This window comes from Rhinopithecus roxellana, chromosome 8, assembly GCF_007565055.1.
Source record: "Rhinopithecus roxellana isolate Shanxi Qingling chromosome 8, ASM756505v1, whole genome shotgun sequence".
Taxonomy (NCBI): Eukaryota; Metazoa; Chordata; class Mammalia; order Primates; family Cercopithecidae; genus Rhinopithecus; species Rhinopithecus roxellana.
The window spans coordinates 124,815,774-124,841,395 of NC_044556.1; the positions used below are offsets into that span (position 1 = coordinate 124,815,774).

General features: G+C 40.1%; 1 protein-coding gene across 8 annotated transcripts in view; it reads left to right on the forward strand.

The window, feature by feature from the left end:
• Window positions 1–25,622, forward strand: part of RABGAP1L (RAB GTPase activating protein 1 like) — a 781,286-nt gene that overhangs the window by 648,287 nt on the left and 107,377 nt on the right. For 2 of the 8 annotated variants that reach the window (XM_010367380.2, XM_030935779.1), the window contains exons 1-2: window positions 10,459–10,603; window positions 13,411–13,624. The exons of 3 other annotated variants lie outside the window; for them this stretch is intronic. In XM_010367380.2, coding sequence (XP_010365682.1) covers window positions 13,514–13,624 — 111 coding nt within the window. In that variant the 5' untranslated portion in view covers window positions 10,459–10,603; window positions 13,411–13,513. Of the gene's footprint in view, window positions 1–10,458; window positions 10,604–11,556; window positions 11,748–13,410; window positions 13,625–25,622 lie in introns of those variants that run through there. 3 more of the 8 variants (XM_030935775.1, XM_010367381.2, XM_030935777.1) reach the window with 2 other exon arrangements.

Genomic DNA, 25,622 nt, shown 5'->3' on the forward strand with positions numbered 1-25,622 from the left:
GCCCTGAAGTAAAAACAAAATACCAGCAAATTTGCTTACTGCACCCTTTGCATTCTGTGGTTCTGAGACATTAAAGACCATTTGCACCAGGCTAGTGTGGTGACTCACTCCTGTAATCTCAGCACTTTGGGAAGCCTGGGGAGAGGATCACCACAGCTCAAGGGTTTGAAACCAGCCCGGACAACATTGCCAAACCATGTCTCTACAAAATATCGAAAAATTAGCTGGATGTGGTGGCACACACCTGTGGTCCCAGCTGCTTGGGAGGCTGAGGTGGGAGGATCACCTGAGCCTGGAAAGTTTGAGGCTGCAGTAAGCCGAGAGATCATGCCGCTGCACTCCAGCCTGGGCGACAGAGTGAGACCCTGTCTCAAAAAAAAAAAAAAAAAAAAAAAAGAAGACCACTTGCCACTTGTACAAAAATATTAGCAGTAAAAAGAACACATAGTTGGGCATGATGGCACACGCCTGTAATCCCAGCTACTTGGGAGGCTGAGGCGGGGGATTATTTGAACCCAGGAGGTGGAGGTTGCAGTGAGCCCAGATGGTGCCACTGCATTCCAGCGTGGGTGACAGAACAAGACTTCCTCTCAAAAAAGAACACAGGCAACTTATATTAATAGTGTTAAGCAAGTCTACATTAAAGAGAAACTGTGCTTTCAAAGAGTTACTTTTGTCTCAGAATGAAACTGCTTTACAAAATGGCTGCTTTAGAATTCTATCTTGCAGAGAGGCTTTGGGCAAATTTATAGCATGTTTTCTTTCACAGGCAAGAACTCCTAAGATATCATTTTGTATAATGATTAATTACCCTTTATACATATCAGACATTTTTTGTTTTAATGGAGTATCTTCAGGAAGACATTACCCTATCATAAAATAAAGTGTTTTTAAAGCAATATTGCCAGGCACAGTAACTTGTGCCTGTGGTCCCACTCACTCGGGAGGCTGCAGTGAGAAGATTGCTTAGCCTGGGAATTCAAGTCTGGCCTGGGCAACATAGCAAGAACCTGTAACTTTTTAAAAAAGGCAATATTAGATTATTAGTAGCTATAGTAACTATAAACAATAGAACATTTCATCTACAATTGACTAATGTAGAGCTTATTTATAAACTGCAATCTATAAGACTGTATGTATCATGATCACATCTCATCTGTGTTCATATCTCATTTGCATTGTCAACCACTGTACAAAGAGAACAATGTAGGATAACTAGAGTGAAGTTTAAAGATTCATACTTAGTAAGTTATCTGATACAAAGACAATATCTGCCAAATAGTTTAGGACAAAAATAATTTTTAAGAGATATGTAAGTTTGAGAGAGAGTGAAGGAGAGGAGGGGAGAGGGAGGGAGAGAGAGAGAGAAAGAGAGAGAGAGAGAGATGCCAGCCTGCCAATATTCAAATAGTTTAAACTTCAACCATAACATTTATTTTTTCTCCTTCTCTCATCTTTCCCTCTCTATCTATAGAAATATAAAAACATATTTTAGATTTAGCATAAAAAATAAACTGTCATTCAAATGAATGAAATTAGAATGTTCTGAGCATTGCCACTGCCACCACTATGACAACTGTTTTAAAATTATGAAAATCTTTTTATTATTTTATTTTAGACCATTAAGCAATTTATTGTTGCTCTAAAAGCATGCATAAAGCCAACTTTTAACATCATGGAAGTCATCACTGACAAGAATGCTGCCTCAATTCACATGATATTTTCCATTACAGCAGTCTGTTGATATGTATATTGCATTCATCAGTAACTTGAGAAGAAATTGATAAATTGCCTTCAGTCTTCTTTCTCTTCATATTTGCAAATGTCTTATATAATAAGTACTACTACAGGCCAGGCATGGTGACTCACACTTGTAATCCCAGCACTTTGGGAAGCTGAGATGGGTGGATGGCTTGAGTTCATGAGTTCGAGACCAGTCTGGGCAACATGGTGAAACCCCTTCTCTACTAAAAATACAAAAAATTAGCCAGGCTTGGTAGTACATGCCTGTAGTTCCAGCTACTTGGGAGACTGAGGGAGGAGGATTACCTGAGCCTGGAAGGTTGAGGCCGCAGTGAGCTATGATCGTGCCACTGCATTCCATCCTGGAAAATAATGAGACCCTGTCTCTAAAAGAAAGAAAAAAAACAGTTTTAATTTAAAAATTAGCTGGGAGTGGTGGTACTTGTAGTCCCTGTTCCTCTGGAGGCTGAGGTGGGAGGATCACTTGAGCCCAGGAGGTTGAGGCTGCTGTGAGCTGTGAATGCATCACTGCACTCCAGCCTGGACGACAAGGGAGAAACTCTGTCTCAAAAATGATAGATAGCTGGCCACAGTGGATCATGCCTGTAATCCCAGCATGTTGGGAGGCCGATGCGGCTGGATCACGAGGTCAGGGGTTCAAGACCAGCCTGGCCAACATGGCGAAACCTTGTCTCTATTAAAAGTACAAAAATTAGCTGGGTGTGGTGGCATGCACCCGTAATCCCTGCTGCTTGGGAGGCTGAGGCAGGAGAAATGCTTGAACCCGCGAGGTGGAGGTTGCAGTGGGCTGAGATCACACCAAAAAAAAAAGATAGATAGATAGATAGATAGATAGATAGATAGATAGATAGATAGATAGATAGATAGATACTATTGGATGCAATAGAAGTTTTCAGCCCATATTTTCATTATATAAGGATACAATATTAAGAGCAAAATATTAAGAGAAGAGAAATATAGTCTACCATTAGAAATTTTAAAACTTCTGGCCGGGCGCGGTGGCTCAAGCCTGTAATCCCAGCACTTTGGGAGGCCGAGATGGGCGGATCACGAGGTCAGGAGATCGAGACCATCCTGGCTAACATGGTGAAACCCCGTCTCTACTAAAAATACAAAAAACTAGCCGGGCGAGATGGCGGGCGCCTGTAGTCCCAGCTGCTCCGGAGGCTGAGGCGGAGCTTGCAGTGAGCTGAGATCTGGCCACTGCACTCCAGCCCCGTCTCAAAAAAAAAAAAAAAAAGAAATTTTAAAACTTCTATTTCAGGGTTTCCAAATGGGCTATTCAAAAGTGAATTGAATCTCCTGTCTTTTCTCTTGCTTTCATTTGTGACAAACCTAATGTAGGTGGGAAAAAAACCTGAGCCTTTGTAATCACATGTTTGGGTTTAATCATAACTCTCCTTTAGTAGTAGTGTGACTTATTTATTTATGTATTTATTTATGACAGAGTCTTGCTCTGTTGCCCAGGCTGGAGTGCAGTGATGTTGTCTCAGCTCACTGCAACCTCCACCTCCTGGGTTCAAGTGATTCTCCTCCCTTAGCCTCCCAAGTAGCTGGGATTACAGGTGCATGCCACCAGGCTCACTAATTTTTGTATTTTTAGTAGAGACGAGGTTTCACCATGTTGTCCAGGCTGGTCTCGAACTCCTGATCTCAGGTGATCCTCTCGTCTCAGCCTCCCAAAGTACTGGGATTACAGGCATGAGTCATTGAGCCTGGCCAAAGTAGTGTGACTTTAAATTGCTCCAACTCTTTTGTTGTTGTTGTTGTTTTTGATGGAGTCTCGCTTGCTCTGTCGCCCAGGCTGGAGTGCAGTGGCACAATCTCGGCTCACCTCAGCCTCCATCACCTGGGTTCAAGCCTCAGCCTCCTGAGTAGCTGGGATTGTAGGCACCCACTACCACGACCAGCTAATTTTTTTTGTCTTTTTAGTAGGGATTAGGTTTCACCATGTTGGCCAGACTGGTCTCAAGCTCCTGGCCTCAGGTGATTCACCCACCTTGGCCTCCTAAAGTGCTGGGATTACAGGCGTGATTTCCACGCTGCCCAGCCTAAATTGCTTAAACTCTTAGGGCAAGTATCTCTTCTGTAAAATTGGGATAATAAAACCTGCTATGAGGTATTGTGTTAGAACTAAAAGAGATAATGAAATTATGGCTCCTCCCTAGCACACTAGGTTTTAAATAGGTGTTATTTCTCTCCCCTTCCACATTTACCTCTGATAGAAACTTGTTAGACATTTTTTTTTTTTTTTTTTTGAGACGGAGTCTCGCTGTGTCGCCCAGGCTGGAGTGCAGTGGCGCGATTTCGGCTCACTGCAAGCTCCGCCTCCCGGGTTCCCGCCATTCTCCCGCCTCAGCCTCCGAGTAGCTGGGACTTACAGGCGCCCGCCACCGCGCCCGGCTAGTTTTTTGTATTTTTTTAGTAGAGACGGGGTGACATCTTTGAGGTGAAGTGGTTAGTCAGTTCTTAGTTTCTGAGTTAACTGCTACTCTAAACCACTGCACAGGGTATTTCTTTTGACTCAAGATAAAAATGAACTGTGGAAAATCTTACTATAATACAGTTATGAAGAAGGATTATTTATTTTCACGTGATAGCCCATAGTAATGGTGTTTTGTTGATCAGATTACAATAGATTAATATCATTATAAAACAAATGTTCTTTTTTCCCTGTTCTCATAGTTGCTCAATTTAATAAGAGGTAATTGATTAAATTCTGTTTGCATTGTAGTCAGGAAACTGGAGAGGGCAGCAAACTATAGGAGATTTTGCCCCACCGCCCTACCCAGGCCTACCTATCAAGACTTCACCTGCCGGGCGCGGTGGCTCAAGCCTGTAATCCCAGCACTTTGGGAGGCCGAGACGGGCGGATCACGAGTTCAGGAGATCGAGACTATCCTGGCTAACATGGTGAAACCCCGTCTCTACTAAAAAATACAAAAAACTGGCCGGGCGCGGCGGCTCAAGCCTGTAATCCCAGCACTTTGGGAGGCCGAGACGGGTGGATCACGAGGTCAGGAGATCGAGACCATCCTGGTCTACACGGTGAAACCCCGTCTCTACTAAAAAATACGAGACCATCCTGGTCTACACGGTGAAACCCCGTCTCTACTAAAAAATACAAAAAACTAGCCGGGCGAGATGGCGGGCGCCTGTAGTCCCAGCTACTCGGGAGGCTGAGGCAGGAGAATGGCGTAAACCTGGGAGGCAGAGCTTGCAGTGAGCCGAGATTGCGCCACTGCACTCCAGCCTGGGCGACAGAGCGAGACTCCGTCTCAAAAAAAAAAAAAAAAAAAAAAAATACAAAAAACTAGCCGGGCGAGGTGGCGGGCACCTGTAGTCCCAGCTACTCCGGAGGCTGAGGCAGGAGAATGGCGTAAACCCGGGAGGCGGAGCTTGCAGTGAGCTGAGATCCCGCCACTGCACTCCAGCCTGGGCGACAGAGTGAGATTCCGTCTCAAAAAAAAAAAGACTTCACCTCCACTAACCTGTCTCAATCATTTCTGACAGAGGACTCATGTAAATTACCAAATTACTCCCAAATAAATCAGCATCCAGAAATATTTAGTTGTTTATGGAAAACTGGTAGAGGAGTGAAATTGTGTGACACTGTTATTCGTCCCTCCTGGACAAGGAAATACGGAAAAAAAAATGGAGGCATTGGTTATGTTCTTATATACTGAGAACCTCACTCCCTGCCCCATATCTAAAGGTTACAATTCCATCTTCTCTTTAGTTTTTTTTCAAATAATTTTGCCCCTCTGTACATCATTTTTATTAATATTGATAATAACAACCGACATCAATCAAATGCTTTCCAGAGTCAGGTACTTCACTGCACTGTTACTATTTTCTCATTTTCTGGATAATGATATGGTTTGGCTCTGTGTCCCTGCCCAAATATCATCTCAAATTGGAATCCCCACATGTCCAGGGAAGGAGGTGAGTGGATCATGGAGGAGTGGATTATGGGAAGTGAGTGGAACAGCATCTGCCTTGCTGTTCTTGTGATCGTGAGTTCTCACAAGATCTGATGGTTTCATAAGTGTCTGTCATTTCTCCTGCTTTCCCTTCTCTCCCCTGCTGCCATGTGAGGAAGGTCCTTGCTTCCCCTTCACCTTCCACCATGACTGTTAAGTTTCCAAAGGCCTCTCCAGCCATGTAGAACTGTGAGTCAATTAAAACTCTTTCCTTTATAAATTACCCAGTCTCGGGGTTTTTCTTCATAGCAGTGTGAAAACGGACTAATACAGATGAGAAAACCAAGAAGTGAGACAAATTATGTAATTTGCTCATGGTCACTGCTGTAGACTGAATGTTTGTATCCCCCCAAAATTCACATGTTGAAATACCCAAATGTGATGATATTAAGAGATGGGACCTTTGACTGGTGATTAGATTATGAGGGTTAAGTTCTCTTGAATGAGATTAGTGCCCTTATAAAAAAGACTCTAAGGAGACCCCTTCCTCATTCTACCATGTGAGGACAGAGAGAGAAGACCTCTGCCTGTGACTAGAAAACACGCTCCCACCAGACACCAAATCTGCCAGCACCTTAATCTTCCACCCTCCAGAAATGTGATAAATATATTTCTGTTGTTTGTAAGTTATCCAGTCTATGGTGTTTTATTCCAGTAGCAGCCCCACAGACTAAGATAGTCACATAGCCAGTGAGTGGTAGAGCCAAGTATCAAACCAGGTTATTCTAAATTCTGGAGCCCACACTTCCTTTCTCTAATGGCATAAATGGAAGATAGAAAGGCAGAAATTTAATAATCTTCGATGACTGGCTTTGGCCTATTTGTTGACCTGATATTTGCAAACTACCATAGGCTAATTTAAATCTGCCTTTGAAACTTCTACTGTGTCCAGTATCAGTTTACCACTCTGGTCATTCTAAATTCATTTTTCCCTGTAAAAAATTATTTCACTTTGCCTATCTAAATTCAATCCATCTTTTCCATGAAGTCTTCCCCATCTGCAGAGGGACTTCATTCTATCACAGTCCTATATCACTAATTATTGTATTACATGACAGACATAGCTTTTTTTATAGTCTATAACCTACGTATGTGTGTCAAGGAGACATCAGTGTTTGAGAAGCAGCAGTGTTTGGCACATGACTGATTCTGGTATACGTTTGCCTACTTTCCTTATCCTTTAGCGTGCACACTAGAAACAGACACACTTGTTTTTTAATCCTAGCAGCTCTATTTCTAGCTGTAGGTATTGAGTCAAATTATAAAACTTCTCCATATTTTAATTATCTACAAAAAAGGAAAATTATGGTATCTAGTTTATTGATTCACAGTGAAGATTAAATGAGATTCTGTGTCTAGGACATAGTGAATACTTATTAGTGGCCACAATTATAACATTTTCAGTAAATATTCATTGTTATAGATTATTTGTATTACTATATTACAAAATCTGTAATCACCCTTTTACACATTATAAGCATTTAGTAAATGTTGAGTTTTTTTGTTTGTTTCTTTGTTTTTTGTTTTGAAACAGAGTCTTGCTCTGTCACCCAGGCTGGAGTGCAGTGGCGCGATCTCAACTCCTGGGTTCCAGTGATTCTCCTGCCTCAGGCTCATGAGTAGCTGGGATTACAGGCATGTGCCACCACGCCCAGCTAATTTTTGTACTTTCAGTAGGGACAGGGTTTTACCATGTTGGCCAAGCTGGTCTTGAACTCCTGACCGTGTGATCTGCCTGCCTTGGCCTCCCAAAGTGCTGAGATTGCAAGCGTGAGCCACTGTGCCTGGCCTGAGTTGCTTTTTTAAAATAAGTTAAGATTTAATTCACATACCATCAAACTTGTCAAGTTTTAACTGCAGGATTTTAGCCAAGTGCCCTGCTGCAAGCTGCCGGTGTATAACATAATGAAGGCATGTGAGGTCCCATTGGAATGGGAGTTATCCAGGCTAGGAGAAAAACTTGAGAGAAATGGGCACTTGCATGAAATCCTATTGCTGTTCCCTAAACCTACCCTCTGATCTTATGAAAAAATGAATATCATGTGAAATGGTTTCATTTGGTTGTTAGTGAAATTTTTTAAATAATTATTTGAATGCTTTAGAAATTATTGTATTGTTATTTGTAATTAGAATTCAGTTGTGCACTCTGCTTAAAATGAGGCAAAGTGAAGCATTACTTATGTTTTCAGGTATGTATGAAACTATCTTCATTTTGGGTGATAACAAATAGCAGTGAATGCTTACAAGCACTTGAAACATTTACTTTTGGTTAGGTAAAATTTAATGTGAATGTGTTGGCGGTGGATTTTAGTTTCAAATGAGGTAAAAAGCTGAATTGTTAAAGAGTTGCATCTATTCTTTCATAGTCTGGAATCTACCTCACCCTCATTCTTTGTGGTGAGTTGCAAATGAGGCAGCAAGATACCCAGCATACCTGTTAAGCAAGTATTTATGTCCCACAGGTTTTTCTTTTTTTAGTTTAATGCTAGGTTTTTTTTTTTTTTTTTTTTTTTTTTTTTTAACAATCTGTTTTCTGAGGTTTTGAATTTTCCTAGCAACTGCTAGGAGAGATAGGAAAGATAATGAGCTGAATGGCTGGTATTCAATACAAGAATAATGGTGTTCTTTATTTACCTTTGCATAATTTTAAAGAGAACAAGTTTACTTAACTTTTACTTGTTCTTTTCCCATTGTAAAAACTCAGTAGGTATTACTAGACTATTCTGAAATACAAATTCTGAAAAGCTTTCTTCTACTGATATTTCTATGGTTTCTCATTCATATTTTCTCTTTTGTTACCTCACTTAGAGCACATGGGTTTTGTAATGCACACTGCTAAGAGTAGATAGAAACCTGCTTGGAATATTGATTTTCTGTAATTAAGAATGTATTTATAGAATTTTGTCTTTCTTATAGTTCTATTTTTTTTTTTTTTAAGAGACAGCGTCTTATTCTGTTACCCAGGCTGGAGTGTAGTGGCACAATTGCAGTTCACTGTAGCCTGAACCTCCTGGGTTCCCCGCAAATAGCTGAGGCTACAGGAACTTGCTACCAGGCCTGGCTGATTTTTAAATTTTTTGTAGAGATCTGGGCTCAAGCAGTCCTCCTGCCTTGACCTCCCAAAATTCTGGGATTATGGGTGTGAGCCACCACAACCAGCCTTTCTCATAGTTCTTTGTCTGTGAACACTGTGAACATTTTGTCATTTTGAAGATGCTTAACATTGAGTCATGTATACTTTGTGAATGTTTACATAGCATGATTTAGGAACATCTGGAAGAATGTTCATGAAAGATTAGAGGAGGGCCAGTCATGCAGGAGGAGCAGAGTTTCTTCAGGGCGCCACTCATCTATGTGGGGGTTGCAAAAGACCTTCTGCCCTCTAAACCATATTTCTTTTTTTTTTTTTTTTTGAGATGGAGTTTCGCTCTGTCACCCAGGCTGGAGTGCAGTGGTGCGATCTTGGCTCACTGCAACCTCCGCCTCCTGGATTCAAGCAATTCTTCAGCCTCAGCCTCCAGAGTAGCTGGGACTACAGGCACACACCACCACGCCCAGCTAATTTTTTTGTGTTTTTAGTAGAGACGGGGTTTCACCATGTTGGACAGGCTGGTCTCCAACTCTTGACCTCGTGATCCACCCACCTCGGCCTCCAAAAGTACTGGGATTGCAGGCGTGAGCCACCGTGCCTGGCCTAAACCATATTTCTCTTATAGTTGTTTTGTCCTTCTTTCCATCTGATCCTGATTTTATGGCTAACGTGATGAGAATATTCAACAAGTAGAATATGAGATATAGGAAAAGGGTCTTGACTGCTACTCTCCTGAGTTGAGATAATTTTTTTTTTTCCCCGAGATGGAATCTCGCTCTGTCGCCCAGGCTGGAGTGCAGTGGTGTAATCTTGGCTCACTGCAACCCCTGCCTCCCGGGTTCAAGAGATTCTTCTGCTTCACCCTCCCAAGTAGCTGTGTCTACAGGCGTGCGCCACCACACGTGGCTAATTTTTGTATTTTTAGTAGAGACCGGGTTTCACCGTATTGGCCAGTCTGGTCTCAAACTCCTGACCTCGTGATCCACCCACCTCAGCCTCCTAAAGTGCTGGGATTACAGGTGTGAGCCACTGTGCCCAGTGAGGTGAGATAATTTTTATACTTGCTGCTTTGACGAATAAAAAAATGCTACTCCCATAATGAAACTGCTTTGCTGCATTGCAGAGAATACAACAATAGAAAAATAGCCACATCTTATTCAAGCTTTTCTTGATTTTTATTTCGGCTGTTTCTAAATTTGACACTTGAGAATAGATGGTTTATTTGACTCATAGTATGACCCAGGTATGCTTTTGTTAAAAAGAACAGTTCTAGAAGGATGACTGTTGGGGCAAAATTGGCTACTAGTATGGAATACTCTCTCAGTGTAAAATCTCAGAACAACATTTAAAAATCATTGTAGATATTTTATTTGTAAACATTTTCTTCATAAGATCCAGAAAGGGTTTATAAACCTAATAAACCTATTTGATAGCTTCTATCAAATAAACCTATTTCTATCTTCTATCAAATAAACCTATTTGATGGAAGGAAATAGGAATAAGACACATTGCTTTTGACTTTCTGCACCCATGTGGAAACCAGGGATCTATTCTCTCCCTCTCAATTTACATGACCATGAGGAAACTGAAACCTAGTGAAGTTAAATGACTTGCCCGGGGACAGACAGCTAGCTAGTTCCTGCTTGAACTGGGGACCATCTATTTGATTACCATGAGTGCGGTTGGTTTCTGTTGCCTGTTTGATACTCTTCTGGAAAGTTTTAGCTGCAAATGGTGTTGTCCACACCACGGCCCTTGATCTCAGGTAATTCTCCACACCACTGCCTTCTTTTTTTTTTTTTTTTCCAATGCAGTTGCGTGGTGTGAAGGCGATAACCTCAGAAACTCAGGTGTAAATAACCCGGGGAATCAATGGGCTGGGGGGATGGTAAAACAAGAGTTTGTAGACATGACTGTGTACAATAGCTTCTGAAGTTTCGGAGGGTATTGGTGTAGCTGTTATTTCTGAGACTGGAGAAAATGACAGTAGAGCGACAGTTTCTCTAATCATCAGTTTTCAAAGAGCATGCTTTTCGTTGGAACCACAAATATAGTACACTTAATAAGGGGAAACGAAACCTTGAATTTTTCCTTCCCAGACTCTGAAAAGTAAACTTTAAGGAACATTTTAAGGATCACAAAAGGTGAAGATTGCAAATCAAACTTAGAGTGTGCTTGCTCAAGAAAATCTGTGCACTGCAGCTCTAATAGAGGACCACTTGGGTTTAGAAATGACATGTTATTAATAATTCTAGTCACTGTGGCTAATTAGAACAATCTGTTGAAAGTTATAAATTATAGAAGTTTTTAAAAACATTTATCTAAGAACCTGTGTAGAATTCTAAAAGGACTGAATTATTTGAAGTTATTAGTCTCTGTGTATGTAAACTTAAACTATTTTTACGCCTTTGATTATTTTTCTAAAAATGGTTTTGCACACTTATAGCCTGATGCCGTAAATGTTTTAAGAGTTTAATGTACAGCACCTCTAGGTGCTATTTAAAACTGTTTTTTCTGGTCCTTTTCTTTTGGGTTATACGGGTTCTTCGTAACCAAGAAGATTACCTATAGTTAGGCTGAATGCAGTCTCCCAGGGTGCATAGGCAGCTGCTCAGCTGCGGTTATAACTCTTGTTTGTCCCGGATGGTTGCCAGCAGGGAGTAAGGCATTGTGGGAAGTACTTTCTTTACCTTCCACAACAGGTGTCTTTGTCAGTACACCTTATTCAGATATCCGTGTGTGGAAGCACTGAGTCACTGTGTAGCAAAGAAAAATATGAAAGCAAGAGGAATTGCTTTCACATCTAGAAAATGTTGCAAGATAATCTGAAATCTTCTGGTGCTAGTGAATGCATGAAGAGGTTCACAGTATCTTTTAAAGTACTTCTGAAAAGATAAGGAGTTTAAAAGGTATGAACTGCCTGGACACCTTATAATGCCTTGTCTCCTGATTATTGTTTAATTTTTACCTGGTTAGTCAGCATCAGGATAAGTGTGCAGGAAAAAAATGTTAACGAAAATAATGCTTAACAGACAAAGCAGCACTGTCGAACAAAAATGAAGTAAAAATGCTTTACTGACTCCAGCAAGGGTCAAACACAGTTTGGAGCTGTTTTAATCTTGCGGATTTATTTAAAATATTTCATTTTTTTGTTTAAATAAGCTTATTAGATTTGCTTGTTTCCTAGCAATAAGGTGCTTTTCCCTCCTTCCTTGTGCTCGCTCTTATAAGCTAGAATGCTATAGCAGTTGTAAAACTCTACTAATTACATTTAAATGGGACAAGTGTTATATAAGTAATCATGTTACTGTAGATGAAAAAATACTTTAGGAAAACATGGGAAAATAGACACTATCGATCTCATTCTGAGTTTTGTTTTCTGAAAAGCAAACAAATTTAGACAACATAATCCTGTTATTGGTAATGAAGACTAAACATTTCAACCAGTAGCTTATTTCTTTTTATTTTTAGACAAACATTGCCAAATTGATTTCTAGTTCTAACAAATAATATGTCTCATAGTACTGCAGTGTCATGATCTAGAAAAGGCAGGGAAGAGATTAGCTTAATGAGGAATATTGAAAAACAACTTCAGAGAAGCCTTATCTGTCTTCCCCTCATTTTTATTTGCTTAATTCTTTTTCCATGAAATTAGTATACATTATATTTCCTGATCAAGCAACTTTGTAATGGTGATTATGGGCAGCTTTCAAACTTTTCATCTGGAAATATGGCAGTTCATTTATGGTCTCCAGCTGTAATTTTAAAAATTACTACTGGTGGTTAAGATACCAACAGTTAATGCTATCTACTGATTTGAATAATTAAAAGAAACCTCTAACCTTAAAGAGGACTTTCATCTGTGGGAGCAAAACAACCAGTTTATAAATGAGACCCTTGTATTGCTTTCTGAATAACAACACAAAACTAAATTATGCTTAAAATACCTATTTTTTTTAAGTAGGAAAAGGAAGTAATGATTATTACTTGATATTGCTGTCCCTGTTTCATTTTTATGGTTTGGCATTTTTTTTCTTTAACAGAAATACTCCGAGGGGAAAACAATTTTTTTTTCATACTTCAGGAGATCATTTGTAACTGTACTATGACTTCTTTAAATTCTGAGAAATTAAAATGGTTTTCATCTGTTTATTTTCTAAGATTACGAAAAAATAAGCAGTAAGAACACTAAGAAAATTTACTTCTCCTCCAAGAACAATCTTCATGTAATAATACTGCAGTAAGAAGATGAGCTATTGTGAAAATTTTTAATTACCAAGAACATAACACAAATCAGTTTTTTTGTTGTTATTATTGCTATAGGATATTTCTAGTTAGGAAACTTTTTTTTCTTTTTTGAAGTTTAAAGGTTTCCAAAAATTAAAATTTCCAGCTTCTCTGTTATGAATGCAGAAGGTGTTTATAGTGTATACTTCCTGCATAGATAAGAAACCTCCTTCAGTTTCCTACTGGGGGTGAATTGCTAGCCAAGCCTGTGATAGCAGCTGCTTTTTTTTTTTCTTTCTCTCTCTTTCTTTCTGGATTTTTGACACTCCACCCCCTCGAACTCAGGTGGGTGTGTACACTGGCACTGAGCTGCAGTAGGATTTTTCCTTGGATAGTCTGGTCTGGAGCTGGGACAGCAGCTGCTGCTGTGGAAAGGCCAGCTGGCAAGATGATGGAAGAAATCTCCATTATGGTAGCCTATGACGCCCATGTTTTCAGCCAGCTGCACGATGAAGACTTCCTCACTAGTCTGGTGGCCATCAGCAAGCCCAGGTCTATGGTAGGTAGTGCCTTGCACACTACTCTGGGACTGTTTTCTTTTCTAACTTGGTATCTATACTCCTGTAGCAACTGAGGCAAACTTGCTGTTGGCTTTGTGTTGTGTCTGCAGGTTTTCAAAGATTTATTTACATAATTAAACACTCATATAACAGTAACACACTTAAAATGTTAGGCTGCTGCTTTCATATATAATGAGGTTGAGAGGAATTTTATAGTGCCAAATATCATTTTGTCTTAAGTTTCTGCCTTGTAAATATGTATATAATTATCAGGTAGGGGCTACTTATATTTACATAGCATACAATTGGGGCTCATAGAAGTGGAAGACTTCTACCAGGGAGTCATAACATCAACTGAGAATTGAGCTACCTAAAAATCAGGTAACTTTCAGGGTCTTAAATTATTACTAAGAAGAACTATTAGGAAAATAACAGTACAATTTTAGTTTGGCTTTACTATTTGTAAAAAAAAAAAAAAAAAATTACCGTTCTCTAAGAATCTTAGTGTGTGTGCATGTCCTGGCATAATCAAAAAATGAAGTTCTTGCAAGTGTTTATTTTTTCTTCTCTTAGATGTCATCATTATAATGGCTATTGAGTTTAAGATGTCAACGATTTATACCTCTGAAACCAACTTTTTTTTTTTTTTTGAGATGGAGTTTCACTCCTATTGCACAGGCTGGAGTGCAATGGCATAATCTTGGCTCACTGCAACCACTGCCTCCTGGATTCAAGCGACTCACCTGCCTCAGCCTCCCTAGTAGCTGGGATTATAGGCATGCACCACCATGCCTGGCTAATTTTGTATTTTTAATAGAGACGAGGTTTCTCCATGTTGGTCAGGCAGGTCTCAAACTCCTGACCTCAGGTGATCCACCTGCCTTGGCCTCCCAAAGTGCTGGGATTACAGGCATGAGCCACCACGCCTGGTCCCCAGAATCAACTTTTTAACTACAATTGTAGTAACTTCTTGTTTATTATGTTTAATAGGACTCATCACAAACAACAGAACAAAAGAGTGTATCATAACACTTAAACCTAACTAATATGAAGCCCTACTTCTCTATTTTTAAGGCACAGGAACCTTAAAAACATGGCTATTTCTTGAAACAACAAATTACAAAAAATAAAATTAAAAAAATAAAGGAGAAAGCTGTAGATTGATTTTAAAAGACTTAAGGGTTATGTCAAGCAGATGCAATAAATCAACCTTGTTTAAATGCTAATTTGAACAAAGTATAAAAATATCTATAAGATAATTTGGAAAAATTTGACCACTCATTAGGTATTTAATAATGATATTAAGAGAATTATGTAATTTTTTTGTGCATTAATATTATGACTTTTTTTTTTTTGAGACAGAGTCTGACTCTTGTTGCCCAAGCTGGAGTGCAGTGATGCGATCTCAGCTCACTGTAACCTCTGCCTACCTGGGTTCAAGCGATTCTCCTGCCTCAGCCTCCCAAGTAGCTGGGATTACAGGCACCTGCCAACATGCCTGGCTAATTTTTTTTGTTTTTTGTTTTTTTGTTTTTGTTTTTTTTAGGATAGAGTCTCGCTCTGTCACCCAGGCTGGAGTGCAATGGCGTGATCTCAGCTCACTGCAACCTCCGCCTCCTGTGTTCAAGTGATTCTCCTGTTTCAGCCTCCCGAGTAGCTGGGACTACGGGTGCACGCCACCATGCCTAGCTAATTTTTGTATTTTTAGTAGAGACAGGGTTTCACCATGTTGGACAGATTGGTCTTGAACTCCTGACCTCAAGTAATCCACCCACCTCAGCCTCCCAGAGTACTGGGATTACAGGTGTGAGCCACCATATCCAACCTCATTTGCTTTTAATTCCATATTGGATTTTTTGCTCTGAGATGAACATTTTTTCATCAAACAAACATTTTGTTTTTTTTGTTTTGAGATGGAGTTTCGCACTTGTTGCCCAGGCTGGAGTGCAATGGGGCACGATCTCGGCTCATGGCTATCTCTGCCTCCCAGGTTCAAGAGATTCTCCTGCCTCAGCCTCCTTAGTATCTGGGATTATAGGCATGTGCCACCATGCCCGGCTAATTTTGTATTTTTAGTAGAGACGAGTTTCTCCACATTGGTCAGGCTGGTCTTGACCTCTTGACCTCAGGTGATCTGCCCACCTCGGCCTCCCAGAGTGCTGGGATTACAGGTGTGAGCCACCACACCTGGCCAAGATGAACATTTTAAATCAAATAAAAGAAATTCTCAGATTTTCTATTGTATAAAATTGCTTCTCAATCTGATAACTGCACTGTGAAGCAAATTACACTCTTGCTAACTTATAAAATCCTCCTTAGGTTTGGGTTCACTATTATTAAAGGTATTTAGAAACTTTCTTAGTACAGGCTTAATTAAATACCTTTCTGTAATTCGACTTTGTTTCATAATGGGAGGTGTTTTGATTCCTTGAATGGTAAAAATCCCATTAAATACAGTGGTTCTCAGGTGTGGATACTGGATTTTTTTCTTATTCATAAGTAACCCTGTGTCTTTTTTATGTTTTTGATAGGAATCTGTAGTAAAACATACATTGCAAGCTGTTACACACACAAAACCGAAAGAAAATTTGACTAAACAATACCTACTGTTGCCATATATTACATATGAAAGGGATTTTTCTGTTCTATTCAATGTTTAAAGGCTTTAATTGTTTATGACCCACTAAATTGAACTCAGAAATCTCTCTATCCACACTTTGGAAAAGATGATTATATCCTATTGAGTCCTTAAAATGAATGATGATGCAAGAAAATCACAGATCCCTTTACACAAATTACTGGTAAGAAAAAAACAATAAGGAAGCCAAGCATAACTTCTTAGGTCTTCCATAGCATACACACACAAGCAAAATAAGAAATTACCTGGACCAATATTGTTTACTATGATAAACTAAACAAAAGCCTAGTCACTACTAGCAGAATGTAAGAACTTTTTTTTTTTTTTTTTTTTTGGAGACAGAGTATGGCTTTGCCACCCAGGCTGGAGTGCAGTGGCTCAGTCTCTCCTCACTGCAACCTCCACCTCTCAGGTTCAAACAGTTCTCCTGCCTTGGCCTTCTGAGTAACTGGGACTACAGGTGCACACCACCATGCTCAGCTAATTTTTGTGTCTTTAGTAGAGACGGAGTTTCACCACGTTGGCCAAGCTGGTCTCGAACTCCTAACCTCAGGTGATCCACCTGCCTTGGCCTCCCAGAGTGTTGGGATTACAGGCGTGGGCCACCACACCAGCTTTTAAAGTTACATAGTTCTCAGTTCAAGTTTTCGATTCACTACTTACCAGTGAGCTACTTATTTCTCGCAGCCTTAGTTTTCTCATCTGAAAACTGAGAGACATAATAGTACTACCTCACTGGATTACCATGAGGTTATTTGAGAGCACTTGTAAAATATTTAGCACAGTGAAAGCTGTCACTAATTGTCTCCTTTTCTAATAAGGGAGGAGCTACTCAGACTGTTTGGAGAAGGTCTAAAGGAAGAAGTGGGATGAATAGATAAGGCACCCTGGAGACGCAGGAGAAGGAATGGGGAGGACAAAAGGAGAAAATGGACTAGTTGGGTTACCCTGGAGAATTACTTTTCTTGATTAGGGAATCACTATCAGGATATCAGTCCTACAGGAAACTTGAAGCCTTCTGCCCTGAAGATGGTGCTGAAGATCTTAGGTTTGAGCTCAGGACGGTGGGAAGGCAATGTAGAACCAATAGAAGGGAATATATATAGGCCAAACCTTATGATGAGTAGATGAGATCAATTACTGCAGCAGGAATCTTGCAGTAATGGACTGGCAGGGCCCACACTGACAAAGGAAAAAAATGTAAAGGACAGTAGAGCAACGCAAGTGAAAAGAGATGACAAGTGTCTGGACTTAGACACTTGACAGTGGCAGTGTAAAGAAAGAAATTAGTCTACACATGTTGGTTATTTCTCACAAAGGGTATATACATTAATATTATTTAGGAAGAAGCAGCAACTGATGTTATGAGAAGAGTAAATGATTGAGATAAGTTGAAAATTAAGCTTCCAGCCATACAAAAGTGGAGATTGTTGTAGTGTCAACAGTCGTTGGGAATGGGAAAGCTAGGTTATCAAGAATAGAATGGAGGAAAAATGACCTATTCTGGCTTTACCATGTTCCATGTCTAGAAATTCAAGGTCACAGTATCATGGTAAGATAATTGATTGTCCAATGGTTAGCACACTGTCCTTTAACAAAAGCCATTTAACCAGACTAACACACGGCTATACTATATTGGCACTGGATAGATATTCTTTTTTTTTTTTTTTTTTTTTTTTTTTTTGAGACGGAGTCTTGCTCTGTCGCCCGGGCTGGAGTGCAGTGGCCGGATCTCAGCTCACTGCAAGCTCCGCCTCCCGGGTTCACGCCATTCTCCTGCCTCAGCCTCCGGAGTAGCTGGGACTACAGGCGCCCGCCACCTCGCCCGGCTAGATTTTTGTATTTTTTAGTAGAGACGGGGTTTCACCGTGTTAGCCAGGATGGTCTTGATCTCCTGACCTCGTGATCCGCCCGTCTCGGCCTCCCAAAGTGCTGGGATTACAGGCTTGAGCCACCGCGCCCGGCCTGGATAGATATTCTTAACTGACAGAAACAAAAATAGCAGCACTGTGCCAGCAAAGGAAGGGAGCTCTTTCTTGGAGCTACAGTTTCTCTGTTCTATAAATGGGAGGTGAGGGTAAGCATTCTGTAATTACTTCCTCCTTATCGGATTGGCACAGATTTCATCAAGCATGCCAAATTAAAAAACAAAATTCAGAGCAATTCCATATGTCAGAGATGGGGAAAACAATAAAATTAATACTATTATTTGATTAGAATAAACGTAACAATTAAGATTCATCCGTATTTTTTAAAAATGTTATCTGAATATTTTTTATTCTTGTTGTTACATAGCAAGTACATATTTTGGCACTACTTTATCAATTTCAGTTCAGTTCAAGCATCCAACCAATCATTTGGTTGATCAGTTCTGATGAGTTAAGGTTCTTATAGTTACAAGTAATAAAATCTTGTGCTATCTTAAACAAGAAAGGAATTTTATCACGTGGACAACAAGGTGTGTTCCTTTAAATACAAGGGCAGTTCGTCTAGGCAACAGAGCTGGTACTGGACTGACGCTGGCAACCATTCTCCCTATCTCTTGCCATCTAATTAAAACTTCTCTCTTGACATCTACTTTATTTCTCTGTCTCCAAGTTCTCGGCTTCTTTATTTCTATGGCAGAATATTGCTGCTACACAGCATCCACATTTATAGTTCTACCATCTGAATCACAACTCCAGATTTCGTTGGTGAGAATCTGACTGAATAGTGTTAGGTGAGTTTTGTGATAGTATAGGGCAGAGCCCCTGAGCACACACTCAAACTAAACTGCCTGTGTCCAATCCTACCTCACCCGCAATTAGCTCTATGACTTTGGGCAGATTACTTAGTCTCAAACTTCATTTTTCTCATCTGTAAAATTGGAGTCTGTAAGAGAAAGTGCTCCTAACCAAAAATCGGCCAGAAGCCCCTCTCATGTTTTATCTAAAGTAAACCTATCTTTAACTGCCAAGCTGTGTTTCATGTTTCTTTCCTCTTTCTGTAACTCTTACAGGAACCATGTTAGTAGTACCTGTAATATTATATCAAAATTAAGTTTAAATTTAAATTAAATCAGTAATTTATATAAAGCACTTAAGAAAATTAATTCAGTCAATATATGTAAAGCACTGGATACCTAGCACATAGAAAGTAGCATGTGTATGTTATTATTCCAAATTGATTCTTTTATTATTTATGAATGGATGAGACAAAGTCTGCTGCTCACTGCTGCCTCAACCTCCTGGGATCAGGTGATCCTGTCTCCTTAGCCTTCCAAGTAGCTAGGTGTACAGGTGCATGACACCATGCCTGGCTAATTTTTAATTTTTGTAGAGATGGGGTTTCACTATGTTGCCCGGGCTGATCTGGAACTCCTGAGCTCAAGTGATCCTCCCACCTCAGCCTCCCAAAGTGCTGGGATTACAAGGGTGAGCTACCACACCTGGCCTGGTTAACAGAAATTTAAAATGATGAGTAAGGCCAGGTGTGGTGGCTCATACCTGTAATCCCAGCACTTTGGGAGGCTGAGGCGGGTGGATCACGAGGTCAGGAGATCAAGACCATCTTGGCTAACACAGTGAAACCCCATCTCCACTAAAAATACGAAAAATTAGCTGGGCATGGTGGTGGGTGCCTGTAGTCCCCGCTACTCAGGAGGCTGAGGCAGGAGAATGGCATGAACTTGGGAGGCAGAGCTTGCAGTGAGCCGAGATTGCACCACTGCACTCCAGCCTGGCTGACGGAGTGAGATTCCATCTCAGAAACAATAAAAATAAAATCATGATTAAATTATTAGAGAAACCAATTTTTTTTTTTTTGAGACAGAGTTTTTGCTCTTGTTGCCGATGCTGGAGTGCAATGGCATGACCTCTGCTCACTGTAACCTCTGCCTCCCAGGTTCAAGCAATTCTCCTGCCTCAGCCTCCCGAGTAGCTGGGATTGCAGGCATGCGCCACACCTGGCTAATTTTGAAATTTTAGTAGAGACGGGGTTTCTCCATGTTGGTCAGGCTGGTCTCAACCCCCCCATATCCTGTGGTCTTCCCGCCTCAGCCTCCTAAAGTGCTGGGATTACAGGAATGAGCCACCGCACCCAGCAATAAACCAATATTACATCAAAACTCACCACAGTGCGCAAGCTCAACATGAAATCAAATTGTAGTACTCAAACTCATTGCAAGGACTTCAAGCTTATTTACAAACAGGATTTACAGCAAACAAAATAAAACAGTATAGCCCTATAATTGTAATGCCCACAATAGGATTTCTAGTAGGCTGAAATATAGAAGCCCTCTTATCCGACACAGTCAGGACTGTAGTTGGTTAATAGAAAAAGTTGGTTCAGGAGAAGAAGGATAAAAAATGCTAAATACTAACCTAAACAGTTTTTTTTTTTTATCAATTTTAAGGCCTTTAATGCTCTTGGTCTGCATCAGAATTCTGAAATCCATATGCCTTCTAGTTTCAGTTTCCTTAAGAGGGGCAGTAAGTTAATAAATGTGTGAGGCAGTCTAAGGGCAAATTTGATAGATATTTTCATAACTTTTACATTTTTTATGGCAGCATTGCCACCATTTAATTTTTTTTTTGGAAACAAGATCTCACTCTGTCAAGAGTGCAATGGTGCAATCTTGGCTTACTGTAACCTTCGCCTCCCAGGTTCAAGCAATCCTCTTGCCTCAGCCTCCTGATTAGCTGGGATTTCAGGCATGTGCCACCATGTCCAGCTAATTTTTGTATTTTTGGTAGAGATGGGATTTCACCGTATTTGCCAAGCTGGTTTGAAACTCCTGACCTCAAGTGATCTGCCCACCTTGGCCTCCCAAAGTGCTGGGATTACAGGCATGAGCCACCATGCCTGGCCTCACACTTTGGTTTTTGTCCATGTTCCATTGACCAAACAAATCAAAAGGCCGCTTCCAACATACTGGAGAAGGAAAGTGTACTCCACAATAGGGGTTGTGGGAGGGGAAAGTGAATATTTGCTGAACAATAATCTACCACATATAGAATTGACCTAACTGACCCTTCATATGATCACCATGGTTAGGGTAGCTGTGTAAAATATATAAGCACTGTGTTTCTCAATAGCACACTTACATAATATTCACAAAAATTGTACATCCACAGATGCATCATCAAAATATGACATATACTCATTGAAAAATGCAGTAAAATTGAAAATACAGACTTACCAAACAGTCTTTTACCATTATTCATTTTACTTGGAACTTTACAGTGAATTGGCACTCTTTTTTTCCCCATCCCTTCCAAAGGTAAATAGAAACAGAAATCTCTTGCCAATGTTTCTAGGGTATGCCAACATTGTTATCTCAACCTGATCCATATTTATAGCCCAGGGATTTGCAGAAATCTGGGGGGAATCATGGGTTCCTTTGGCAGTCTGGTTAAGTCCATGGACCCCTTATCAGAAAAAAATGTTTTTAAATGCATAAAATAAGATTACAAAGGAAATCAATTGTATTGAAATACACTAAAATAGGCCAGGTGCGGAGGCTCACGCTGTAATCCCAGCACTTTGAGAGGCTGAGGTGGGCAGATCACTTGAGGTCAGGAGTTCGAGACTAGCCTGCCAGCCTAGTGAACCCCTGTCTCTACCAAAAAAATACAAAAATTAGCTGGGTGTGATGGCATGCACCTGTAATTCCAGCTACTTGGGAGGCTGAGGCAAGAGAATTGCTTGAACCTGGGAGGCAGAGGTTGCAGTGAGCTGAGATCACGCCACTGCACTCCAGCCCTGGGAGACAGAGCAAGATTTCATCTCAAAAGAAAAAAAATACAATTACAAAAACAGATAGAAATCAGATTTATGATACAGTAATAAGAACTTCTTTATTAAACACATTAAATAGCAAGAAATGGTAGTGAGGCTAATATAATTGCAAAATAATTTTGAGATATATGTAATACATATAATGTGAATGAAAATATCTGTGATATATCTATCGGTGGTAGAATCACAAATAACACAGTGGATTATTGGCTACATTTATAATAGAAGGAACTAATAAATTTCAGTTAGCGGTTCAGGAAAATAAAGGGTTTTTTTCCATCTAAGTTCAATTCAATGAATTCCCTCCACATACCCCTAATATAACCTTTATCTGATACTGTCTGAGACACAAAGATTTTTACAAGTCTTTTCTTTCCTTACTGCAGGCTAGGAGAAATCTTGATCGTGCCTTCCACTTTCTCTCTTCTTCTTAATGGTATAGAAAATTACTTTTGTGATTATTTAGTGAATCTCTCAGTAACCTATAACTTCCCTATGTCTGTTTTTTTTTATTTTGGAAACAGAATCTCACTCTGTCACCCAGGCTGGAGTTCAAGTGATTCTCATGCCTCAGCATCCCAAGTAACTGGGATTCCAAGTGCGCACCACCATGCCCAGCTAATTTTTGTGTTTTTTTAATAGAGATGAGGTTTCCCTATGTTGGCCATGCTGGTCTCAAACTCCTGACCTAAGTGATCCACCCACCTGGCCTCCCAAAGTGCTGGGATTACAGGCGTGAGCCAGCATGCCCGGCCAGCTATTTCTGTTTTTACCGTTGTATTTCAAGCCCAGCATTGTGCCTATGGGAATTATACACACTCTGTACATATTTAATATATTGGGGGGAGATGAAATCCCACATAGTTATAAGCATAACCTTCAGTATGTTTGTGACAATTAAATACATTCATGTGTGTGTATGCATACGATATGGAATTTATTTTTAAATCTTTTTATCCTTAGATCCGTATACTAAGTTCTTATGATGATGTAGCTGAGTACTTAATTAGCTCTTTTGTTTTCTTTTTTGAAATTTTTGTTTTATTTTTTAATTTTAATTTTAATTTTTTTTGAGACAGAGTCTCGCTCTGTCACCCAGGCTGGAGTGCAGTGGCATGATCTCGGCTCACTGCAAGCTCCGCCTCCCAGGTTCAAGCCATTCTCCTGCCTCAGCCTCCTGGGTAGCTGGGATTACAGATGCCCACCACCACGCCTGGCTAATTTTTGTATTTTTAGTAGAGACAAGGTTTCACCATATTGGCCAGACTGGTCTTGAACTCTTGACCTTGTGATCCACCCGCCTCAGCCTCCCAAAGTTCTGGGATTACAGGCGTGAGCCACCACATCCAACCCTGTTTTATTTTTATTTGAGACAGGGTCTCTCTGTTACCCAGTTTGGAGTACAGTGGCATGATAATGGCTCACTGCAGCCTCAAACTCCTGGGCTCAAATGATCCTGCCTCAGCCTCCCAAGTAGTTGGGATTACAGGTGCATGCCACCACACCTGGCTAATTTTTTTGTGTGTTTTGTAGAGATGGGGGGAGCCTCACATTGTTGCTTAGGTTGGTCTTGAACTTCTGGCTTCAAGCAATCCTCCCACCTCAGCCTCCCATAATGCTGGGGTTACAGGCATGAACCACTGTGACCAGCCTTTCTATTCTTTTTTGAGATAGTCTTTCTTACCCTGTCACCCAGGCTGGAGTACAGTGGTGCAGTCACGGCTCACTGCAGCCTCAAATGCTTGAGCCCAAGTGATTCTCCCTCTTCAGCCTCCGCTAGAATTGCAGGCATACACCACCATGCCCAGCTATTTTTTTCCTTTTCTTTTTCTTTTTGTAAAGAGGGAGCCTCACTATGTTGTTTTGGCTGATTTTAAACTGCTGGGCTCAAGTGAGCCTCCTGCCTTGATTTCCCAAAGTGCTGGGATTACAGGTGTGAGCCATCACTCCCACCCTTAATTAGCTCTTAACTGTTTCAAAAAACAAAAAACAATGCAGTGATTATTTCTATTATACCTTTATTTAGTGGTTCACTTAACCATGTATACCTCCTATGTGCATAGCACTATGTTAAGCTTTGAGACATCGTCAAAGAGATAACAGTCCAGTTTGAGAGACAGCCATGTAAACAGCCATGCGTGAGTCAGTGATGTGAGCACTGTTAGAAATGTGTAGGTGCTGTTTCTCCTATATGCTCCTGTCATACCTTGCACCCTGCACACTCACTGAAAGGGGATATTCTATCTGCTTTTCTGAGTTGTACACTGAAGTTCATTTTCCTTGTGGGTTGTTTTATTTCTTCTCTCTCTCCCTACCATAGTACCTGGCACATAGTGTTAGCAGCCAGTAAGGTTCTAATTATTGAATAAAGGAATGGTGGAGATAATTAGAGATATTTTCATAAAGATGTTTTAAAGTACAGGTTTTGATTTTTAAACTCTTACAATTTTACTTTATCAATAATACATGCACACAGTATCAAAATTTCAACAAATATGAAATGATATCCAGTGAAGCTACCTACCTATTCCTGTTTTCCTAGCAGTTTTAGTAGTTTTTTTTAGAAGTATCCTTCTATAAATATTTGTATACATGCAAGCAAATTTATATGTGTTCTCTTTTTACAGAGCTTTTGGTGTTCCTTTTATGTTCTGTACTTTGCTTTTCTCACTTAACAGTATGTGTTGATTTTTCAATGTCAGTTCACAAAGGGTGTCCTTGTTCATTTGAAAGCTGCTTAGTATTTCACTGTATAGATTTCTATAATATGTGTAACCAACTCCCTCCCACTCTGTGAGTGTGTAGGTTGTTTTCAATGTTTTGCTCCTACAATACTGCGGTGAATAATCTTACATAACATTTCGCAAAAGTGTGTGAGTATATCTGTAGATTAAATTCCTAGGAGTGGAACTGCTGGGTTGAAGGATACATTCATTTGTAATTTTGATAGATAAGGCCAAATTGTTTTCCTTAAATGTTATATTAGTTAATATACCCACCAGCAGTGTATACCTGTGCCTATTTAAAGGTGGAAACTTCTGAACAGGATTCTAAGAAAAAATAGGAATTTATCAGGTTGTCAGGGGATGGGAAAGATGTTCCAGGCAGAAGGAATAGCACTTTAAGAGGCACAGGATAGAAAGGTGGCACAAGAGGAACTTTAACTTGTTCCATCTGGCTAAAATGTGGGGGGTAGGCCAGGAAATAGAGAGTGGAAGTTGATCATGATAGGTTTTTTATGTAATGCTGAATAACTGATATTTTAAATTCTATAAATGAACGTTTTGAGTGGGGAAATCATATAATAAGGTTGATTAATGAATTTTATTAAACGAATAGCTATTTGTGTGTATTTATTTAAATTGACGTTTGCCAAAAAGGTGTAGTCCCTAAAGATTTTTCTTGCCTTTTTTGTTTGTTTATTTGGAGACAGGGTCTCTGTTGTTCAGGCTTGTGTGCAGTGGTGATCAGATCATAGCTTACTGCAGCCTCGAAATTCCAGGTTCAAGTGATCCTCCCACCTCACCCTCCCAAGTAGCTGGTACTACAGGCACATGCCACCATACCTGGCTAATTTTTAA